The sequence below is a fragment of the Pseudophryne corroboree genome, chromosome 1 (assembly GCF_028390025.1).
Source record: "Pseudophryne corroboree isolate aPseCor3 chromosome 1, aPseCor3.hap2, whole genome shotgun sequence".
NCBI lineage: Eukaryota > Metazoa > Chordata > Amphibia > Anura > Myobatrachidae > Pseudophryne > Pseudophryne corroboree.
This window is the reverse complement of record NC_086444.1, coordinates 348,674,341-348,695,046: the sequence shown is the minus strand read 5'-3', so window position 1 is coordinate 348,695,046 and position 20,706 is coordinate 348,674,341. Positions and strand designations below refer to the sequence as shown.

The window sequence follows — 20,706 nt, the reverse complement described above, 5'->3', positions numbered from 1 at the left end:
GAAAAGTCGAAGACGTGCCCCCACTGGGGCGGACTCCCTCAGCGGAGCCCCAGCGTCATGCGGTGGATTTTGTAGAAGCCGGGGAGGACTTCTGCTCCTGGGAACTAGCTGTAGTTGGCAGCTTTTTCCCCTTGCCCTTACCTCTGGCGAGAAAGGAAGATCCCCGTACTCTCTTGGATTTATGCGACCGAAAGGACTGCATCTGATAATGTGGTGTTTTCTTAGGCTGTGAGGAAACATAAGGCAAAAAAGTTGATTTACCTGCAGTAGCTGTGGAAACCAGGTCAGTGAGACCTTCTCCAAACAATTCCTCACCCTTGTAAGGCAAAACCTCCATATGCCTCTTCGAGTCGGCATCACCCGTCCATTGTCTGGTCCATAGGGCTCGCCTAGCAGAAATCGCCATCGCGTTGGCTCTGGAACCCAGTAGGCCCACGTCTCTCTGAGCATCCCTCATATATAGGACCGCATCCTTAATATGACCCAGGGTCAATAAAATGGTTTCCTTATCCAGCGTATCAATATCAGCAGATAAGGTATCTGTCCACGCTGCTACAGCGCTACAAACCCAAGCCGACGCTATCGCCGGTCTGAATAATGTACCAGTATGTGTGTAAATTGACTTCAAGGTAGTCTCCTGCCTGGGATCAGCAGGATAATTGAGGTTTGCGGTATCTTGAGATGGCAGCACTACCTTTTTGGATAAGTGTTCCAAAGCTTTGTCCACCCTTGGGGAGGATTCCCACCGTATCCTATCCTTAGCCGGGAAAGGATACACCATAAGAATCATTTTGGGAATCTGCAGTTTCTTGTCTGGAGTTTCCCAAGCCCTTTCAAACAAATAATTTAGCTCATGTGAAGGGGGAAAAGTAACCTCAGGCTTCTTTTCTTTAAACATGTGGACCCTCGTGTCAGGTACAGCGGGGTCATCAGTGATATGCAACACATCTTTTATTGCAATAATCATATAATGAATACTTTTAGCCAATTTTGGCTGCAACTTCGCATCATCGTAGTCGACACTGTAGTCAGAATCCATGTCGGTATCAGTGTCTACTACTTGGGATAGTGTGCGCTTTTGAAACCCAGAAGGTCCCTGCGACATAGTGAAAGGCAGGGCTTGACTCCCTGTACATTCCCTGGACTCTGCTTTGTCCAACCTTTTGTGTAATAAATTCACATTTGCATTTAAAACATTCCACATATCCAACCAGTCAGGTGTCGGCGTTGCCGACGGAGACACCACACTCATTTGCTCCACCTCCTCCCTAGAAGAGCCTTCCGCTTCAGACATGCCGACACACACGTACCGACACCCCACACACTCAGGGAAATCTCTAATCTGGAGACAGTTCCCCAACAAGGCCCTTTGGAGAGACAGAGAGAAAGTATGCCAGCACACACCCAGCGCCAATGACCCTGGAAAAAATTTCCAGATAGATATAGCGCTTTTAATATATATATATATATATATATATATATATATATATATATATATATATATATATATTCACTGCGCCAAATTATGTGCCCCCCCCTTCTTTAAAACCCTCTGTCACCGTGTTCAGCAGGGGAGAGTCCGGGGAGCCAGCTTCTCAGCGGTGTGCTGTGGAGAAAATGGCGCTGGTGAGTGCTGAGGGATCAAGCTCTGCCCCCTCAGCGGCGGGCTTCGGTCCCGCTCGATTTCTTTAAAAACTGGCGGGGGTTTCCTATATACAGCCCGCAGAGCCTATATATATATATATATATATATATATATATATATATTTGGCTTAGTCCCAGAGGTTTAAAATTGCTGCCCAGGGCACCCCCCCTGCACCCTGCACCCATCAGTGCCTGCCATGTGTGTTGTGTGTGGGAGCAATGGCGCGCGTTACCTCAGAGAAGATCTGAAGTCTTCCATCTTCTCATACTCACCCGGCTTCTATCTTCCGGCTCTGTGAGGAGGACGGCGGCGCGGCTCCGGGACGAACTGCGAGGGGAGACCTGCGTTTCGACTCCCTCTGGAGCTAATGGTGTCCAGTAGCCTCAGAAGCAGAGCCTAGCATTTAAGTAGGTCTGCTTCTCTCTCCTCAGTCCCATGATGCAGGGAGCCTGTTGCCAGTAGGGCTCCCTGAAAATAAAAAAACTAACAAAATTCTTTCTTTCAGAGAACTCTGGGCACAGTATCAAACTGAGGTCTGGAGGAGGGCATAGAGGGAGGAGCCAGTGCACACCCATATCTAAAGTTCTTTTTAGTGCCCATGTCTCCTGCGGAGCCAGTCTATCCCCACGGTCCTTACGGAGTCCCCAGCATCCTCTAGGACGTGAGAAAAAAGTTACAAAAACCCCCCCCACAAACTTGTTACAGCAAGAACTTTATGAAAAAAAAAATAAACAAAACAAATTATTATAGAAAGGGTTGTCTCTGCTTGAAATATGCTGACAAGAAAAATAAAGTTTTTATTTAAATATCTGCTGGAAATTGCTTTCCTGTATTCATATTCCTATACCATTTTTGTATTACATCATTAATTGGAGTGCCCACTACCTTCAATTTTCATAAAATATCATACCTGACGGAGATGGGGTTTTGTATTTATTACAGATCTCATGGTCCAGTTGCATTTTTTCACTCGTCTCCCTCTTACTCAGATAGTCTTCTAGTTTTCCCAAACCTTCCTGGGAAGACAGATTGGCAAAACAACCCAGAAATTCCCAAAACTCCACCCATGGGACATCCAGCTCACGAGCAAGCTCCCTAGCAGTAAATAAGAGAACGGAACACAATCAGCATTGTACAGATACATTTGGATTCCTTCTGTCACATCTAATAGAGGCACGATAAGCTTTATTTCATTACATAATTAATATGGAAAAATAAAAACAGAATCTAACCTTCCAACTCTCTCCTCGCCTCTTTCTGGATCGGTTTTTCTAACATTATGAAAGAATCCAGCCCTGTCACGTGGTGGGGTCTTCCAGGTTCTTCTAAAATCTTCAGCCTACAACATAGAGGATTTGAATACAATTGCACAGCTGAGTTGTCTTTACCCTTCTTTTCAAGTCTGGATTAGAAGAGGGTCAGTGGAACAAAGCGCTAGGATTACTCCTATGGGGTTACACAGCACCACTGCCTCATTCCCCCGCCACGCCTTCTCTTTACTTATGAAGTTAGTTATGAAGTTAGCGACAAAACAAGAGGGTGAGAACAAAGTTACGCTTATTACTGGTAGTTTAACATGTGCTGTGATGTGGCTAGCATATAAACCTTATTATATTATTGGCATATATTTATAAGCAGCCATAAATTTCCACAGCATCGTACACAGAGTAATACCCCTTTCACACTGCAAATATATCCCGGGATATTGCCGGGCTGAGCCAGCTCAACCCGGGTCGAAATGCAGTCTAAAAGTACCACTTTTGAATATTCCAGGACGAGTAACCCTGCATTTCAACCCCGTATAAAAGCAGTGTTATACACGGGTTGGACCCGGGTCAATGTGCACTCTATAGTGCCAACCCGGGTTATTCAACCCTGCATTCATGTAAAAGTGCTGATTGGCTGTTCTTTGTGTGCCTTGGTGATGTCAGCAGCCTGAGCTCTTCTACACAGGAGAGAGCAGAGAGCATTAAGAATTAGGGGTGAGGCAGAGATTGCTAGGCGGTTTACTGCATACCTCCCAACTTATTAAAAGTACAAAGAGGGACCTTGGGGCGCTCCACGCGCATGCGCGCCCGAAAAGAGGGTGTGGCCTATATGAAAGTGGGCATGGTCTAGGGGCAGAGCAGCGACCGCGAGTCACGCCCCCTTGTACAGTCACTGAAGGGGGCATGCTCAGAGCACTCTGAGCTGCTGTCATGCCCCCTCTCCCCGTCACCTGCGAATAGACGCTGTGCACACAGCGTCTCTTCACCGCTGCTCTGCTAAGCAGAGAAGCAGTGACAGGAGTCTCCCAACTGCTCCCCCTCCCCCACAGGACACTGCGGCCGGGACAGCGGGACAGGCCCAAAAACGTGGGACTGTCCCACGAAAATCGGGACAGTTGGGAGGTATGTTACCGGAACAGTTAAAGATGCAATTGCTTATAAAAAAAAACCCATAGCTCAGTCAGCCATGATTCCTGCAATGCTGTGAGCTGTCCTCACCCTCTCCTTTTGTCCCCTTCTGACACCTCATCTTTCTGAGCCAAAAAAGTCCATTTAAAATGACATCCATGGTGTTTCAATTGCTGACCAGTGTTAAGTTGAAAGGAGCCAACCCTGCAATAACCCGGGTTGAAAGTGTAGTGTGAAAGGGCCTGACCCATGTCCGACCTGGGTCGGACCCAGATTCAAAATACTGGGACGGACCCGGGTTTGCGGTGTGAAAGGGGTATTAGACTTAAAAAAAAAAAAAAAAAAAGCTAACGTTCATATAACTACAAGTGTAAAAGCTTTTATAAACTTGGTCGATAAGTATATGAAATATTTATTTGCTCAATACATAATAGATAATAAAACGATAGTTAAGAGTGGAAAATCCTTTCCCACGACAGCTTTATTGGGAAGTACACATTTCGGTAAATGCTACTACCTTCCTTTGACAGATGCTTAGAGTCACACTGCAAATCAAAACAATGCAGGATATTGAAGTATTTTGTTGTCTCACCTTTGAAGGGCTCATTGGTCCAGCAAATGCTCTCACTGCTAGCAGTGGATCTTTGGGGCTGCCACAGTATCTAGGCTGTGACAGGATATCGGGCTGCTCTGGTGACCATGGTATGCCAATAACAGGAAAAGAGGAATTATCCTCTGCACGGAGTAGAGGAACATAAAATTGACCTAGTAGAGAACAACATTTATGATAAAGCCACGCAAATTTCCATACACATAGTAGCGGACAAATGAAACTTGCAAAAATTTTCTGGTTTGCACACATCTCCATTTCCTCATGACAATTTTCTTACTAAATTTTTTTTTACATTTTTGTTATTTCTTTTTTTAACCTTCCAATGTGCGGTACAATGAAAGCATTTATACGTGGAAAGTTGCAACGGGAAGAGAAAGAAAAGTATTTTGTCATCTTCTGGTAATAACAGGATTCTATACTTAACATTAAACATCTTCTCAGAATCCACTGAGAGAGGTGAACACTGGACCATGAAGATTACCTTTCAATACGAGGGTGGTTCAATAAGTAAAGGTAACAAGAACTCTTATGTGTGTAATGTCCTTTATTTCATTCTAAATCCCCCTCCGAAAGCAGGCAGAACACTGCTTCCCCTCATGGCCATTAGACTGCATCTCATTAGTCATAGTGTCCCAACATAAGCTGTAAGATGGCGGAAACATGGTCAAACATTAAAGTGTGTAGTGTGATCAGAATTCTGCGTCTGAAGGGCACATGCAGTTAGTCAGCAATATCACCAACGCAAATGTGTCTGTCCTCCCGAATCAGACCTTCAATGCGGCACAAATGGTCATCTGTGGTGGACATGCAAATATGAAGAACTTATCATAAATATCTTCTTAGTATTATTCAAATAATTTTAATAGGCAAAACTCTGGAGTAGAAAGTCTGACAGGTGAGGCACAGCCTATCTTTTGCCACACATCTTTACGTGACATTAGGATTTCTGGCACCTCACAGCTGTTCCTCTTGTATATGCAATAACATCTTAATCTATCTTGTGACAATATGTTTAGATGCAGCAAGCCCTTACATGCTTTGTATTTAATAAACTGAGAGAAGAAAATCACCCTCACAAAATTTAGTTAACAACTCATTCCTTTTTGTCTTTATCTGGCTGTGGAGATGGACAGGAGCAGGATTTCCTGAAAAGTGAAACTAAATTATGTTTGAAAATAGGATTTATTTGTAATGCATCATAGTCTGAATAAATGTTCCAAAAAAGGCTCTGTCCATCATCTGGCAAGTAATCTCTCAAATTGGCAGGCATATGTTATTACTATCAGAGACAGCAGCTTACTCTGAGCCACTTGAGAAGACAGACTGAAAGCTATCAAAGTTTACAGTACCCAGGAGAACACAGGTTTCAAAATGCCACAAGACAATCTGAGAATGAATTTACGATTTAAAACAAAACACTGAGCACAGACACCTGACCTGAATCTAAGGACAGTGTCATCAAGGCTCCTGTATAAGCAAACCTAAAGAAAATCAAGACTAAGCGGTAGCAGAAGCAGGATCATCCAGCTCTGGTTTGCACCAAATGATGTATCTTTTCCAAAGTCTATAGTTTCCTAGCTTCAAGAAGCAGATCCATTGACCCATACCCATGCTATTCCATGAAATATTCAATTTCTAGGTTAGAAGGAAAAAAAAACAAAAAACAAAACAAAAAAGATTTCGATAAATTAACCGAATCCTGATACAGAAGATTTGGTCAACGCACTAGAAGCTTTAAAGCTGGCTATACACCTACAGATTTATTGTCAGATCTGGACGGTTGGAATGAAAACCTGGTAATGGATGGGAGCAAATGACAATTGACCATTTGCTTCTAAATGCCATAAATCGGACAAAACGGTTGTGGATTTAAATAATATGTCTGATTGACCATTTTTGTCTGTTTTCCAGTGTTTGGGAGAAAAATGGTCATTGTCATTTGCTCTCATCCATTACCAGATTTTCATTCCAACCAGATCTGACAATAAATCTTTAGAATGTTGCAGGAACATTACACCAAAGCTAATGGAACCATGAACAATGATTCCAAAACTGAAAGAACACTAACTTTCTATTCAGAACGGTGCAGGCAATCAGGAGCAAAAGCAGAGAGGTAATATACCCCAAGCTAGAAGATCCATGACACTGAGTGCATCAATTCCTTCTGCCCGGGTGGTGTGCCTGGGGCTGTGGTAGAATTGAGCTATGTTAGTACTGCAAGTTGTCAGCATCAGATCTATTTGGGGAATTCCGAACTACTGCATCAATAACGGAAATCACATTCTCCTGGATGGATAACATTCGCTGAGATATCAGTATTAGCTGTGGTCTATTGCTGCCATGTGAATCGCAGAAAGGGCTAGCAAATGATCTTTTGCTCATGAGATGATTGCGGACACTTCTGCCATCATAGTCTTCATCCAGGGACCGCATTGCCATTTTATGAAAGAAGTACAGTCAGACTGTCAGAAAAGATCCTGAGATGTTTAGGTCATAGAAGAAACTGAAAATGCTGAACAGTATGCAACACTGTTCTCATCTACAGGATATTTGCATGCAGCTGTTTTCGTCCCTGCACCATATACCCAGTGCAACTTCAGAAATTAAATGGGAGTCCCAACATATGAAGCAGGAATCTGTTCTGGTTATAAGGAATCCATGATGTGGAATGGGTAGATAAGCATCCTGCATACAAGTAGACTGAGCCTCTGGAAACAGAGTATGGTTCTGAATATTCCATAATAATTTTAATACCATTAAATGGGAGAAGAATGTTGCTGCCCAGGTGGGCAAGGTAGGCAAATAGCTGACAATTATGCTTTTCACAGTCAAAATGTTGAAGTAATATTGACCACAAAATGCTGACTTGGTATTAATATCATGTTAACCATTCCGGCAGGGACTGATTATAGGTGCGGCCACCCTGGGGCCCCCACACATTAACCAAGATGGGGGTAGGGAGGGGGACGACGACAACTGCTGTGACGGGATATCACAAGGAGGTCGGGGCGGGCTGACCGGTGTGGGAAATATGTAAATGTGCATCGGCGGCACTGCAGGGAAGCAGCCATCATGCAGGGGAGAGATCTGTGTGCTGGCTCCCCACTGAGTGAGTGCTCCTATCCACCGCCCCAGGCCAGCGTATGTACCCTGGCGGATCAGCACAGCTACTGGGAATAATGCAGTTGTTTTTTACCCCACCGACCGCATGCCACTAATACAGAGATAGAGATTATAAATAATCTCTCTCTATACCCATCTATAGATATCTACCTACCAATATAGCTCTATCAACTGCATTTGGTTTGCAGGGTGCCTGGTATAGCTGGCACATCCTTAGGAATCTTCACTTCTTCCTAGTCCCAGCAGTGGGGGCAGCCAGGGCGCAATATTGCCAATTTTCATGAAGATCTCTGTTATAGTGTTTCCTCAAAAATAAAAACGTACATACAACCAAATCATAGTGTAGTATATAAAATAAAATATCACATATCAATTTACGAATGTAAGCCTATCAGCCACGTACAAAAACTGGTGATCTACGTGACAAGTAGACATAAATCACTTTATATTGAGCGGGTAACCTCTCGAATAAATGATAAAAGATTTTCTTCAATAGCATAAAATTGTTTATTCCAATAAAAGACCAACACGATCTAAAACATGAACAGAGGTTGGTCTCTCACCCTTTGATTAGGTTTACCCAGAAAGTAGACGTAAACAGCTTAAAATCAGACAGCACAAAACCCAGCGTCCCTGGAACATGTGGTCTTCCAAAGGCATGGGAGAAAAGTCCCCTGCTGACAATTCCTCCGGGCCATGTTTTAGAATGTGTTTGTCTGGAAAGGATCTGATGATCATTATTTATTCGGGAGGATACCCGCTCAAATAAAAGTCATTTATGTCTACTTGTCACGTAGACTACCAGTTTTATGAAGAGGCTGATAGGCTTACATTCATAAATTGATACATGTGATATTTTATTCTCTCTTTCATCCACTAGGGGACACTGGAACAGCCTTATACAGTAGGGGTGTGAAGCTTGCAACCGGAGGTGTGGCACAATCTAAAAATTAGTATTGTGTGCACAGCTGGCTCCTCCCCCTTCACACCCCTCATCCCTCAGTTTGAAAAATTGTGCTGGAGGTACAGCACGTGTGGGCATTGAGCTCCTGACTAAAACAGAGATAACTTGAGACACAAAGATCCCTTTTGAAGTGACCTGCATCTCTCGACGGGAGATCCTTTCAAATCAGTCTGAGTGAGTACTGGTGGTATAAGGGCCCAAGTACTGTTCGCTTTTAATTTTATCTATTTTTCTTATGAGCGCCACTATAGAGATTAATAGTGTCAGATCCCCCGTAGTAACACAGCAGCGCGCCGGCCAGCGGTCACCAGTGTGGAGCGTGGAGCTGTGCAGTCTCCCCTATCAACAGGTTAGAGCTGTACATGGGACGCTGAGAGGTGCTGCTACGGGACCTGGTGCGAGCGGTCCCAGCGAGCGCCAACCAGCGGGGGAGAGATGCGGCAGTGAGTAGTGTCACGCAGCTGAGGAGATTCCCTCAGCCGTGTGCGGTGGGCATCGGGAGCACACAGGGTGCAGTAAAGACAGGTGCGGACACTAGCGCCAGAGCTCCGGTTCGAAATGGAGTATAGAGTAGGCAGTGGGGACCACATGGGGCACTGATTAAGATCAGTGTCCAAAATATTTCAATGGCGGCCATCTTAATATTTCCATGCAGGTGCCAAATCTGAGGGGTATGGATGAGCCCTCCCCTTATATAAGTTAACAAATAAGATGGAAGAGGGATTTTTATTATAGTAACAGCTCCCCCTGCTGGTGAAACTTTATATATTGAGTACTGTGAGGATCTCCTGAAAAATAATTATATTTTGATATTTATATTTTCAAAGGAATTCTAATGCAAAGATCCTGAAGAAAATACAGGGAAGCAAGTGAATGCCAACTCTAACATCGTAGCTGACTTACAGTTGGGTGTGTGAGGGTTGCAAGTCGGCTGGTGTTAATTTTTTTTTTCTCCCTTCTTTCTTTTACCTTATATATAAAAAAATTTCCAGACAGGCTAATCCAATAGCTTTGCTTCCGTCATCTATCACAGTCTTTCTCTTCCTAGTTTAAAGGGTGAAAGCGCTGCAAAGTAGTCTAGTACGGGGTTTACTCAACATATCTAAAGCGCCAACCAAGACCTATTATGTTTCACGAAATGTAACAAGAAGAGCACGCGGGTTGGTAGCTCTGGGGTGTGCGATTCCTGCTTAGACAAGGACGCTCCACCTGGGAGCACTGCTCTGTCTAGGTCATGTAAATATAACCTTGCAGATAGGATCTCCAAGGACATGGCGGAATCCCGCAAGCAGCAATCGGAATAGGCTGCGGGATTCTCAAAGACGATGGAAGAATTTATCATCAGGTTAACGCCGCTCGCACAAGCAGTAACAAATGTGCGCAAGGCAGTTAAAAGACCTCTTCCTATTGTACCAGAATCAGAGGAGGAGGGTCTTATTGATGCAGAAGGTGGTGAGTTGTATGAAATTAACCTAGACGCTGATTTTCAGGAAGACGACAAGGCAGTCACGGGTCTTGATTCCTTAATTGAAGCGGTAAAGGAGATAATAAATTTTAAAGTGGAAGAAGTTAAGGAGCCAGAGGATTTTGAATTACTCGAATCCCAAAAACCGTTCTCAGCAGTGTTCCCCGTTCCTAAATCTCTCCAAACTCGGAGGAAGCTTGGAAGCAGCCTGATAAACGTTTTCAATTTCCAAAGAGGTTTCAAGTGAATTACCCTTTACCTAAAAATGTAATGGCTAAGTGGGAGACTCCACCAGTAGTGGATGCTTCCCTAGGAAGGTTGTCAAAAAAGACAATCTTACCCATACCTAATGTGACAACTTTAAAGGATGCTTCAGATCGAAAGGTTGACACAGCTTTAAAGTCAATTTTTGTAGCAGCAGGTGCAGCACAGAGACCTACCATCATCTGTGCTTGGGTTAACAAGGCCATGGTAGCATGGTATGGACGTATTGTTAAGGCTACTGAAGAGAAAAATAGCCTGGAAGAGATTACTCAACTGGCGGAGCATATTCGAGAATCAGCCTCATGCTTGTGTCAAGGCTCAAAGGATATTAGCAAGATAGCATCATGCATCTCTGCATCGGCCATTTCGGCTAGAAGGATTTTATGGCTTAAAGAATGGCAGGGAGCCTGACTCCAAGAAAGTGGTAGAAGCCATCCCCTTTGGGGGAGAGATGCTTTTCGGTCCAGAGTTAGACAAGTGGATTTTACAAGCTATAGCAGGGAAGTCCACCTTTCTTCCTACGCCTTATACGAGATCCACTCCACAGGTTAGGAGAGGTTATTCGGTACCAGTGTTTAGATCACAGTCCTTTCGAACCCGAGGAAGGGGTTTCGGTGCACAAGCACGTGGAGGCAGAGGTAGAGGCCGCTCACAGGCACCAGCCAAAAGGCAGGATAAACTTGCTGACAAGACCGTGGCATGACGGTTTCCCAAGCTCACCTGGGGTCCCCCTTGGTGGACGCACGGCTGGAAGGTTTTTGGAATATCTAGGCCAAAACCTCACCAGAACTTTGGTTAAACAACATTATCTCCCAGGGGTACAGAATGGATTTTCAACAGAGACCTCACAGTCAGTTCTTTACAGCATGATTGCCTCGGTGTCCTCAGAAAGCGAAGGCACTATTGACAGCGATTCAAAAAATAAGAATTTACTTACCGATAATTCTATTTCTCATAGTCCGTAGTGGATGCTGGGGACTCCGAAAGGACCATGGGGAATAGCGGCTCCGCAGGAGACTGGGCACAAAGTAAAAGCTTTAGGACTAGCTGGTGTGCACTGGCTCCTCCCCCTATAACCCTCCTCCAAGCCTCAGTTAGGATACTGTGCCCGGACGAGCGTACACAATAAGGAAGGATTTTGAATCCCGGGTAAGACTCATTACCAGCCACACCAATCACACCGTACAACTTGTGATCTGAACCCAGTTAACAGCATGATAACAGAAGGAGCCTCTGAAAAGATGGCTCACAACAACAATAACCCGATTTTTGTAACAATAACTATGTACAAGTATTGCAGACAATCCGCACTTGGGATGGGCGCCCAGCATCCACTACGGACTATGAGAAATAGAATTATCGGTAAGTAAATTCTTATTTTCTCTAACGTCCTAGTGGATGCTGGGGACTCCGAAAGGACCATGGGGATTATACCAAAGCTCCCAAACGGGCGGGAGAGTGCGGATGACTCTGCAGCACCGAATGAGAGAACTCCAGGTCCTCCTCAGCCAGGGTATCATATTTGTAGAATTTAGCAAACGTGTTTGCCCCTGACCAAGTAGCTGCTCGGCAAAGTTGTAAAGCCGAGACCCCTCGGGCAGCCGCCCAAGATGAGCCCACTTTCCGTGTGGAATGGGCTTTTATAGATTTTGGCTGTGGCAGGCCTGCCACAGAATGTGCAAGCTGAATTGTACTACAAATCCAACGAGCAATCGTCTGCTTAGAAGCAGGAGCACCCAGCTTGGTGGGTGCATACAGGATAAACAGCGAGTCAGATTTTCTGACTCCAGCCGTCCTGGAAATATATATTTTCAGGGCCCTGACTACGTCCAGCAACTTGGAATCCTCCAAGTCCCTAGTAGCCGCAGGCACCACGATAGGTTGGTTTAAGTGAAATGCTGAAACCACCTTAGGGAGAAATTGAGGACGAGTCCTCAATTCTGCCCTGTCCGTATGAAAAATTAGGTAAGGGCTTTTATAGGATAAAGCCGCCAATTCTGATACACGCCTGGCTGAAGCCAGGGCTAACAGCATTACCACTTTCCAAGTGAGATACTTCAAGTCCACAGTGGTGAGTGGTTCAAACCAATGTGATTTTAGGAATCCCAACACTACATTGAGATCCCAAGGTGCCACTGGAGGCACAAAAGGAGGCTGTATATGCAGTACTCCCTTGACAAACGTCTGAACTTCAGGTACAGAAGCTAGTTCTTTTTGGAAGAATATCGACAGGGCCGAAATTTGAACCTTAATGGACCCTAATTTGAGGCCCATAGACAGTCCTGTTTGCAGGAAATGCAGGAATCGACCCAGTTGAAATTCCTCCGTAGGGGCCTTCCTGGCCTCGCACCACGCAACATATTTACGCCAAATACGGTGATAATGTTGTACGGTTACATCCTTCCTGGTTTTGATCAGGGTAGGGATGACTTCATCCGGAATGCCTTTTTCCTTCAGGATCCGGCGTTCAACCGCCATGCCGTCAAACGCAGCCGCGGTAAGACTTGGAACAGACATGGTCCCTGCTGGAGCAGGTCCTGTCTTAGAGGTAGAGGCCACGGGTCTTCCGTGAGCATCTCTTGAATTTCCGGGTACCAAGTCCTTCTTGGCCAATCCGGAGCCACGAGTATAGTCTTTACTCCTCTCCTTCTTATGATTCTCAGTACTTTTGGTATGAGAGGAAGAGGAGGGAACACATACACTGACCGGTACACCCACGGTGTTACCAGAGCGTCCACAGCTATTGCCTGAGGGTCCCTTGACCTGGAACAATATCTGTCCAGTTTTTTGTTGAGGCGAGACGCCATCATGTCCACCTTTGGTTTTTCCCAACGGTTTACAATCATGTGGAAGACTTCCGGGTGAAGTCCCCACTCCCCCGGGTGAAGATCGTGTCTGGCTGACCCTGAAGCAGAGGCCTTGCCTGACTTAGGGCATTGTAAATGGCCCTTAGTTCCAGGATATTTATGTGAAGTGACGTTTCCATGCTTGACCACAAGCCCTGGAAATTTTTTCCCTGTGTGACTGCTCCCCAGCCTCTCAGGCTGGCATCCGTGGTCACCAGGACCCAATCTTGAATGCCGAATCTGCGGCCCTCTAGGAGATGAGCACTCTGTAACCACCACAGGAGAGACACCCTTGTCCTTGGAGACAGGGTTATCCGCTGATGCATTTGAAGATGCGATCCGGACCATTTGTCTAGCAGATCCAACTGAAAAGTTCTTGCGTGGAATCTGCCGAATGGAATCGCTTCGTAAGAAGCCACCATCTTTCCCAGGACCCTTGTGCACTGATGCACTGACACCTGGCCTGGTCTTAGGAGTTTCCTGACTAGGTCGGATAACTCCCTGGCTTTCTCTTCCGGGAGAAACACCTTTTTCTGTACTGTGTCCAGAATCATCCCTAGGAACAGCAGACGTGTCGTCGGAATCAGCTGCGATTTTGGAATATTTAGAATCCATCCGTGCTGTCGTAGTACTATTTGCGATAGTGCTACTCCGACCTCTAACTGTTCTCTGGACCGTGCCCTTATCAGGAGATCGTCCAAGTAAGGGATAATTAAGACGCCTTTTCTTCGAAGAAGAATCATCATTTCGGCCATTACCTTGGTAAAGACCCGGGGTGCCGTGGACAATCCAAACGGCAGCGTCTGAAACGGATAGTGACAGTTCTGTACCACAAACCTGAGGTACCCTTGGTGAGAAGGGCAAATTGGGACATGGAGGTAAGCATCCTTGATGTCCAGAGACACCATGTAGTCCCCTTCTTCCAGGTTCGCTATCACAGCTCTGAGTGACTCCATCTTGAACTTGAACCTTTTTATGTAAGTGTTCAAGGTTTTCAGATTTAAAATGGGTCTCACCGAGCCGTCCGGCTTCGGTACCACAAACAGCGTGGAGTAATACCCCTTTCCCTGTTGTAGGAGGGGTACCTTGATTATCACTTGCTGGGAATACAGCTTGTGAATGGCTTCCAATACCGCCTCCCTGTCGGGGGTAGACGTTGGTAAAGCAGACTTCAAGAACCGGCGAGGGGGAGACGTCTCGAATTCCAATTTGTACCCCTGAGATACTACCTGCAGGATCCAGGGGTCCACTTGCGAGTGAGCCCACTGCGCGCTGAAATTCTTGAGACGGGCCCCCACCGTGCCTGAGTCCGCTTGTAAGGCCCCAGCGTCATGCTGAGGACTTGGCAGAAGCGGGGGAGGGCTTCTGGTCGTGGGAAGAAGCTGTCTGTTGTAGTCTTTTTCCCCTTCCTCTGCCCCGGGGCAGATATGAGTGGCCTTTTGCCCGCTTGCCCTTATGGGGACGAAAGGACTGAGCCTGAAAAGGCGGTATCTTTTTCTGCTGCGAGGTGACTTGGGGTAAAAAGGTGGATTTCCCAGCCGTTGCCACCAGGTCCGATAGACCGCCCCCAAATAACTCCTCCCCTTTATACGGCAATACTTCCATATGCCGTTTGGAATCCGCATCCCCTGACCACTGTCGCGTCCATAATCCTCTTCTGGCAGAAATGGACATCGCACTTACTCTTGATGCCAGAGTGCAAATGTCTCTCTGTGCATCTCGCATATATAGGAATGCATCCTTTAAATGCTCTATAGTCAATAATATATTGTCCCTGTCCAGGGTATCAATATTTTCAGTCAGGGAATCCGACCAAGCCACCCCAGCACTGCACATCCAGGCTGAGGCGATTGCTGGTCGCAGTATAACACCAGTATGTGTGTTTATACTTTTAAGGATATTTTCCAGCCTCCTATCTGCTGGCTCCTTAAGGGCGGCCGTTTCTGGAGACGGTAACGCCACTTGTTTTGATAAGCGTGTGAGCGCCTTATCCACCCTAGGGGGTGTTTCCCAACGAGCCCTAACCTCTGGTGGGAAGGGATATAGTGCCAATAATTTTTTAGAAATTAGCAGTTTTCTGTCGGGGGTAACCCACGCTTCATCACACACTTCATTCAATTCATCTGATTCAGGAAAAACTACGGGTAGTTTTTTCACACCCCACATAATACCCCTTTTTGTGGTACTTGCAGTATCAGAGATGTGCAAAACCTCCTTCATTGCCGTGATCATGTAACGTGTGGCCCTACTGGAAAATACGTTTGTTTCTTCACCGTCGACACTGGAGTCAGTGTCTGTGTCTGGGTCCGTGTCGACCCACTGAGGTAATGGGCGTTTAATAGCCCCTGACGGTGTTTGAGACGCCTGGACAGGCACTAACTGAGCTGCCGGCTGTCTCATGTCGTCAACAGTTTTCTGTAACGTGCCGACACTGTCACGTAATTCCTTAATTACGGCCATCCATTCAGGTGTCGACTCCCTAGGGGGTGACATCACCATTATAGGCAATTGCTCCGCCTCCACATCATTTTCCTCCTCATACATGTCGACACACACGTACCGACACCCAGCACACACACAGGGAATGCTCTGATAGAGGACAGGACCCACTTAGCCCTTTGGGGAGACAGAGGGAGAGTTTGCCAGCACACACCAGAGCGCTATATATGTATAGGGACAACCTTACAATAAGTGTCTATCCCTTATAGCTGCTTATATCTGTTATTTTGCCAAATATGTGCCCCCCTCTCTTTTTTACCGTTTCTGTAGTTGCAGGATGCAGGGGAGATTCTGGGAGCCTTCCTACCAGCGGAGCTGTGTGGGAAAAATGGCGCTGTGTGCGGAGGAGATAGGCCCCGCCCCCTTCACGGCGGGCTCTTCTCCCGCTTTTTTCTGGAAAACTGGCAGGGGTTAAATACATCCATATAGCCCAGGAGCTATATGTGATGTATTTTTCGCCAACTAAGGTAAATTCATTGCTTCCCAGGACGCCCCCCCCCAGCGTCCTGCACCCTCAGTGACCGGAGTGTGAAGTGTGCTGAGAGCAGTGGCGCACAGCTGCAGTGCTGTGCGCTACCTTATGAAGACAGGAAAGTCTTCTGCCGCCGATTTATGGACCTCTTCTTGCTTCAGCATCTGTAAGGGGGCCGGCGGCGCGGCTCCGGGACCCATCCATGGCTGGGCCTGTGATCGTCCCTCTGGAGCTAATGTCCAGTAGCCTAAGAAACCCAATCCACTCTGCACGCAGGTGAGTTCGTTTCTCTCCCCTAAGTCCCTCGATGCAGTGAGCCTGTTGCCAGCAGGTCTCACTGAAAATAAAAAACCTATTTAAACTTTTACTCTAAGCAGCTCAGGAGAGCCACCTAGATTGCACCCTTCTCGTTCGGGCACAAAATCTAACTGAGGCTTGGAGGAGGGTCATAGGGGGAGGAGCCAGTGCACACCAGCTAGTCCTAAAGCTTTTACTTTGTGCCCAGTCTCCTGCGGAGCCGCTATTCCCCATGGTCCTTTCGGAGTCCCCAGCATCCACTAGGACGTTAGAGAAATGGCTACGATCAGAGGTCATTATTCCAGTCCCCGACTCTCAAAGAGGAACGGGTTTCTATTCAAATCTTTGTTGTGCCAAAAGCAGACGGGACGGTCAGACCGATACTCCATTTAAAAGCTTTAAACCAGTTTCTAACGGTATACTAATTCAAGATGGAATCAATCCAGTCGGTCATTTCAGGTTTGGAACAAGGAGAGTTCATGGTATCCATGGACATCAAGGATGCATACTTTCATATTCCCAAGCATACTTAAGATTTGCACTGGTGAATGATCACTACCAATTCAGGGCCTTGCCATTCGGTCTATCGTCAGTCCGAAGAATCTTTACGAAGATCATGGCAATAATGGTTGCAGGATTGAGACTGTTAGGGGTCACGATCATACCTTATCTAGACGATCTCTTGATCAAGGCATCCTCTCAGGAACAGCTGATCAAGGATGCTCAGACATATCATCAATTTCTCATTCAACATGGGTGGATTGTGAACTTCCAGAAATCCAACCTCATGACAACTCAACGGATTCAATTCCTAGGTCTCATCTTGGACACGGTACGATTGAGTGTATTCTTACCAGAGAACAAGATCCAGGACCTACAGAGGTTAGTGGCTCAGGTACTAAGGACACAGACGGTTTCTCTACACCTCTGTGTGCAACTTCTCGGGAAGATGGTGGCGTCTTTCGAGGCTCTCCAGTACGGCAGACTTCACTCCCGACCATTCCAGATGAACCTCATTGCTCAGGGAGCAGATCTGCACTGGCTTCTACATCGAAGAATTAGACTTCCACCACAAATACAAACCTCCTTAATTTGGTGGTCATTGCACAAGAACCTCGCAGCAGGCAAGAGATTCGGCATTTGGGATTGGAGGATCCCGACAACGGATGCCAGTCTCAGAGTTTGGGGTGCTGTCTTAGAGGAACATCAGTTTCAGGGCAGATGGACGTTACAGGAGAGCAGGCTACCCATAAACATTCTCGAACTGAGAGCAGTTTACAATGCACTTCTTAGCCGAAGACCTAGTCATGGGTCAACACTTGAGGATACAGTTGGACAATGTCACAGCGACAGCATACATAAACCGTCAAGTAGGAACAAAGAGCAAAATGGCGTTAAAGGAAGCCACAAAGATCTTGTTGTGGGCAGAAAGGGGACATCATCTTCTCGGCAGTGTTCATTCCAGGAGTGGAGAACTGGGAGGCAGATTATCTCAGTCGCCAGGACATGCATCCAGGAGAGAGTGGTACCTACACTCACAGATCTTCGACATGGTGGTGAGGAGATGGGGTCTACCTCAGGTGGACCTGATGGCGTCTCGACACAACCATCAGCTGCCCAGATATGTGTTCAGGACAAAAGATTCAGCAGCAGGAGTGTACGCATTGACACTTCCTTGGTGTTACAGAATGGTTTACATTTTTCCACTCATACCCAGAGTTCCCAAATAGGCAAAGCGAGAACGGTGTGGGCAATTCTAATAGCACCAGACTGGCCCCGCAGGAGTTGGAACTTGGATTTGCGGGGGCTACTAGCGGAAGATCCTTGGCGGTTACCTCAGAGAGAGTACCTGCTATCTCAGGGGCCATTCCAACACCCAGACCTGAACAGGCTGCGTTTAACGGCGTGGCTATCGAGACCCGGATCTTAAGTAACAGAGGGATACCAAGAACGGCCATTCCTACGATGATAGCCGCTAGGAAGCCGGTCACAGCCATGCACTACTACAGAATTTGGAAGAAGTACATGGACTGGTGTCAAGAACGTGGGTGGAACTCGCGGGAATTCCGCTTATCCAGACTTCTACGTTTTCTTCAGGCTGGTCTAGAGGGAGGACTAAGACTAGGTTCCTTGAAGGTTCAAGTTTCGGCTCTCTCCATCCTCTTTCAACAGCGGTTAGCATCATTACAAGAAGTTCAAACTTTCTTACAGGAGGTTCTGAGGATACAACCTCCTTTCCGTCCTCCATTTGCACCGTGGGACCAAATTTCATGTTGGAATTTTTGAGATCAACAACTTTTGTGCCGTTGGAAAGAACGGACCTGAAATATCTCTCTTGGAAGGTTACGTTATTACTTGTCTTGGCTTCGGCCAGAAGAGTCTCTGAGTTGGGAGCCTTATCATGTAAGAGTCCCTTTTCTAATTTTCCATGAGGATAGGGCAGAACTCCATACGAGGGCAGAGTTCCTTCCGAAGGTCGTTTTGGGGTTTCATGTAAACCAGTAGATTGTAGTTCCATCTTTTCAGGGATTTGCAGATGGGGACGTGTCTTTGGATGTTGTACGAGCTCTACGAATATACGTACAAGTTACGTTGTCCTTCCGAAGGTCGGACCATTTGTTTGTTCTTTATGATGGTCCCAAGAAGGGTTGGCCAGCATCTAAGCAGTCGTTGGCTAGATGGATTAGACTTGCCATTAGGAAAGCTTATATAGCCGGTGGTAAACAAGTTCCTGCTCAGACTGGTGCTCATACCACCAGATCCGTGGCTGGCTCATGGGCGGCTGCCAGAGGTGCTTCTACTACGCAACTTTGCAGAGCAGCAACGTGGTCATCAGTACACACGTTCACGAAATTTTACAAGTTTGATACTTTTGCGTCCGGAGATTCTAAGTTTGGACGTTTAGTTTTGCAGGCCACTGACAGCACTCCCACCCTTGGGAGTAACTTTGGGACGTCCCCTACTGTATAAGGTTGTTCCAGTGTCCCCTAGTGGATGAAAGAGAAGAGGATTTTGCTACTTACCGATAAATCCATTTCTCTGAATCCACTCAGGGACACTGGACGCCCACCTCGGTGCTGTCAGCCTGCTGTGTTCATAGTTCTTGTTAAAACAGTTTGTGCAAACAGTGTTGGATTTTCTGTTAAAAGAGTTCTTGGATGCTGTTTGATATGTTGTACGGTTAGGTTCCTCACCATTAGCTGTGGTCTCATGTCCTATTCTCTCCGTCAAATTTTCCAAACTGAGGGATGAGGGGTGTGAAGGGGTAGGAGCTGGCTGTGCAGACAATGCTAATTTTTAGATTGTGCCACACCTCCGGTTGCAAGCTTCGCACCCCTACTGTATAAGGCTGTTCCAGTGTCCCCGAGTGGATTCAGAGAAATGGATTTATCGGTAAGTACCAAAATCCTCTTTTATATACTACACTATGATTGGTTGTATATATGTTTATATTTGAGGAAACACTATAACCGAGATCTTCATGAAAATTAGCGCCAGTGGACTGTAATTTAAGTGTGGGGTGACACTTTTTTACACCAACGGGACTACTGGGCTGTTGTAGTGAGTGCACCTCATTTTATCTATTTGGTTTAGGGCGCAATATTGCTTTGCTTATCCCTGAAAAGATGAAAAAGTGGTTTAAAACCACTGCTGCTATACTGATAACCAGACTAAAGGCTCTGTGCTTTCCTATAGTGCTGCAAAGAAGACAGAAAATGCTTTGAATCTTTGAAAGAACCTCATAATACAAGAATTTTGTAGAGACAGGTTTTCTAGATCTGAGCATGAGATCTGATCATAAAGAAAGAGAACCTCATTTGATTAAGACTTATAGCTTGAGTTTATACACAGTTAAAGTCTAAATGGTAAAATGATCCCTGAATTAACAGATTGTTCCTTAGAGGATGACAAACCAACATCTTTAGAATCTGTATACCATGACCATCTTGGTCAGTCCAGTGCCTCTACAGGACCAAGACCATTTTGCTTTATATCTGAGAACTCACAAAGCATCTCCACCCGAGAAAACAGTTTACCCAAAGACTACTCCACAGAAAAGGCAAGGCATCAACGAGGAACGCCTACTGGTCACTTTTCTTGAAGCCGATTCGCTCCACTATC

General features: G+C 46.1%; 1 protein-coding gene across 2 annotated transcripts in view; it reads right to left on the bottom strand.

Moving 5' to 3' along the window:
• ANKLE2 (ankyrin repeat and LEM domain containing 2) overlaps positions 1-20,706 on the bottom strand; it is a 258,310-nt gene that overhangs the window by 73,183 nt on the left and 164,421 nt on the right. For both annotated transcript variants that reach the window (XM_063964705.1, XM_063964704.1), the window contains exons 8-10: positions 4,634-4,806; positions 2,878-2,984; positions 2,556-2,740 (exon numbers count right to left, since the gene is read on the bottom strand). In XM_063964705.1, the coding sequence (XP_063820775.1) occupies positions 2,556-2,740; positions 2,878-2,984; positions 4,634-4,806 (465 nt within the window). The remainder of the gene's footprint in view (positions 1-2,555; positions 2,741-2,877; positions 2,985-4,633; positions 4,807-20,706) is intronic.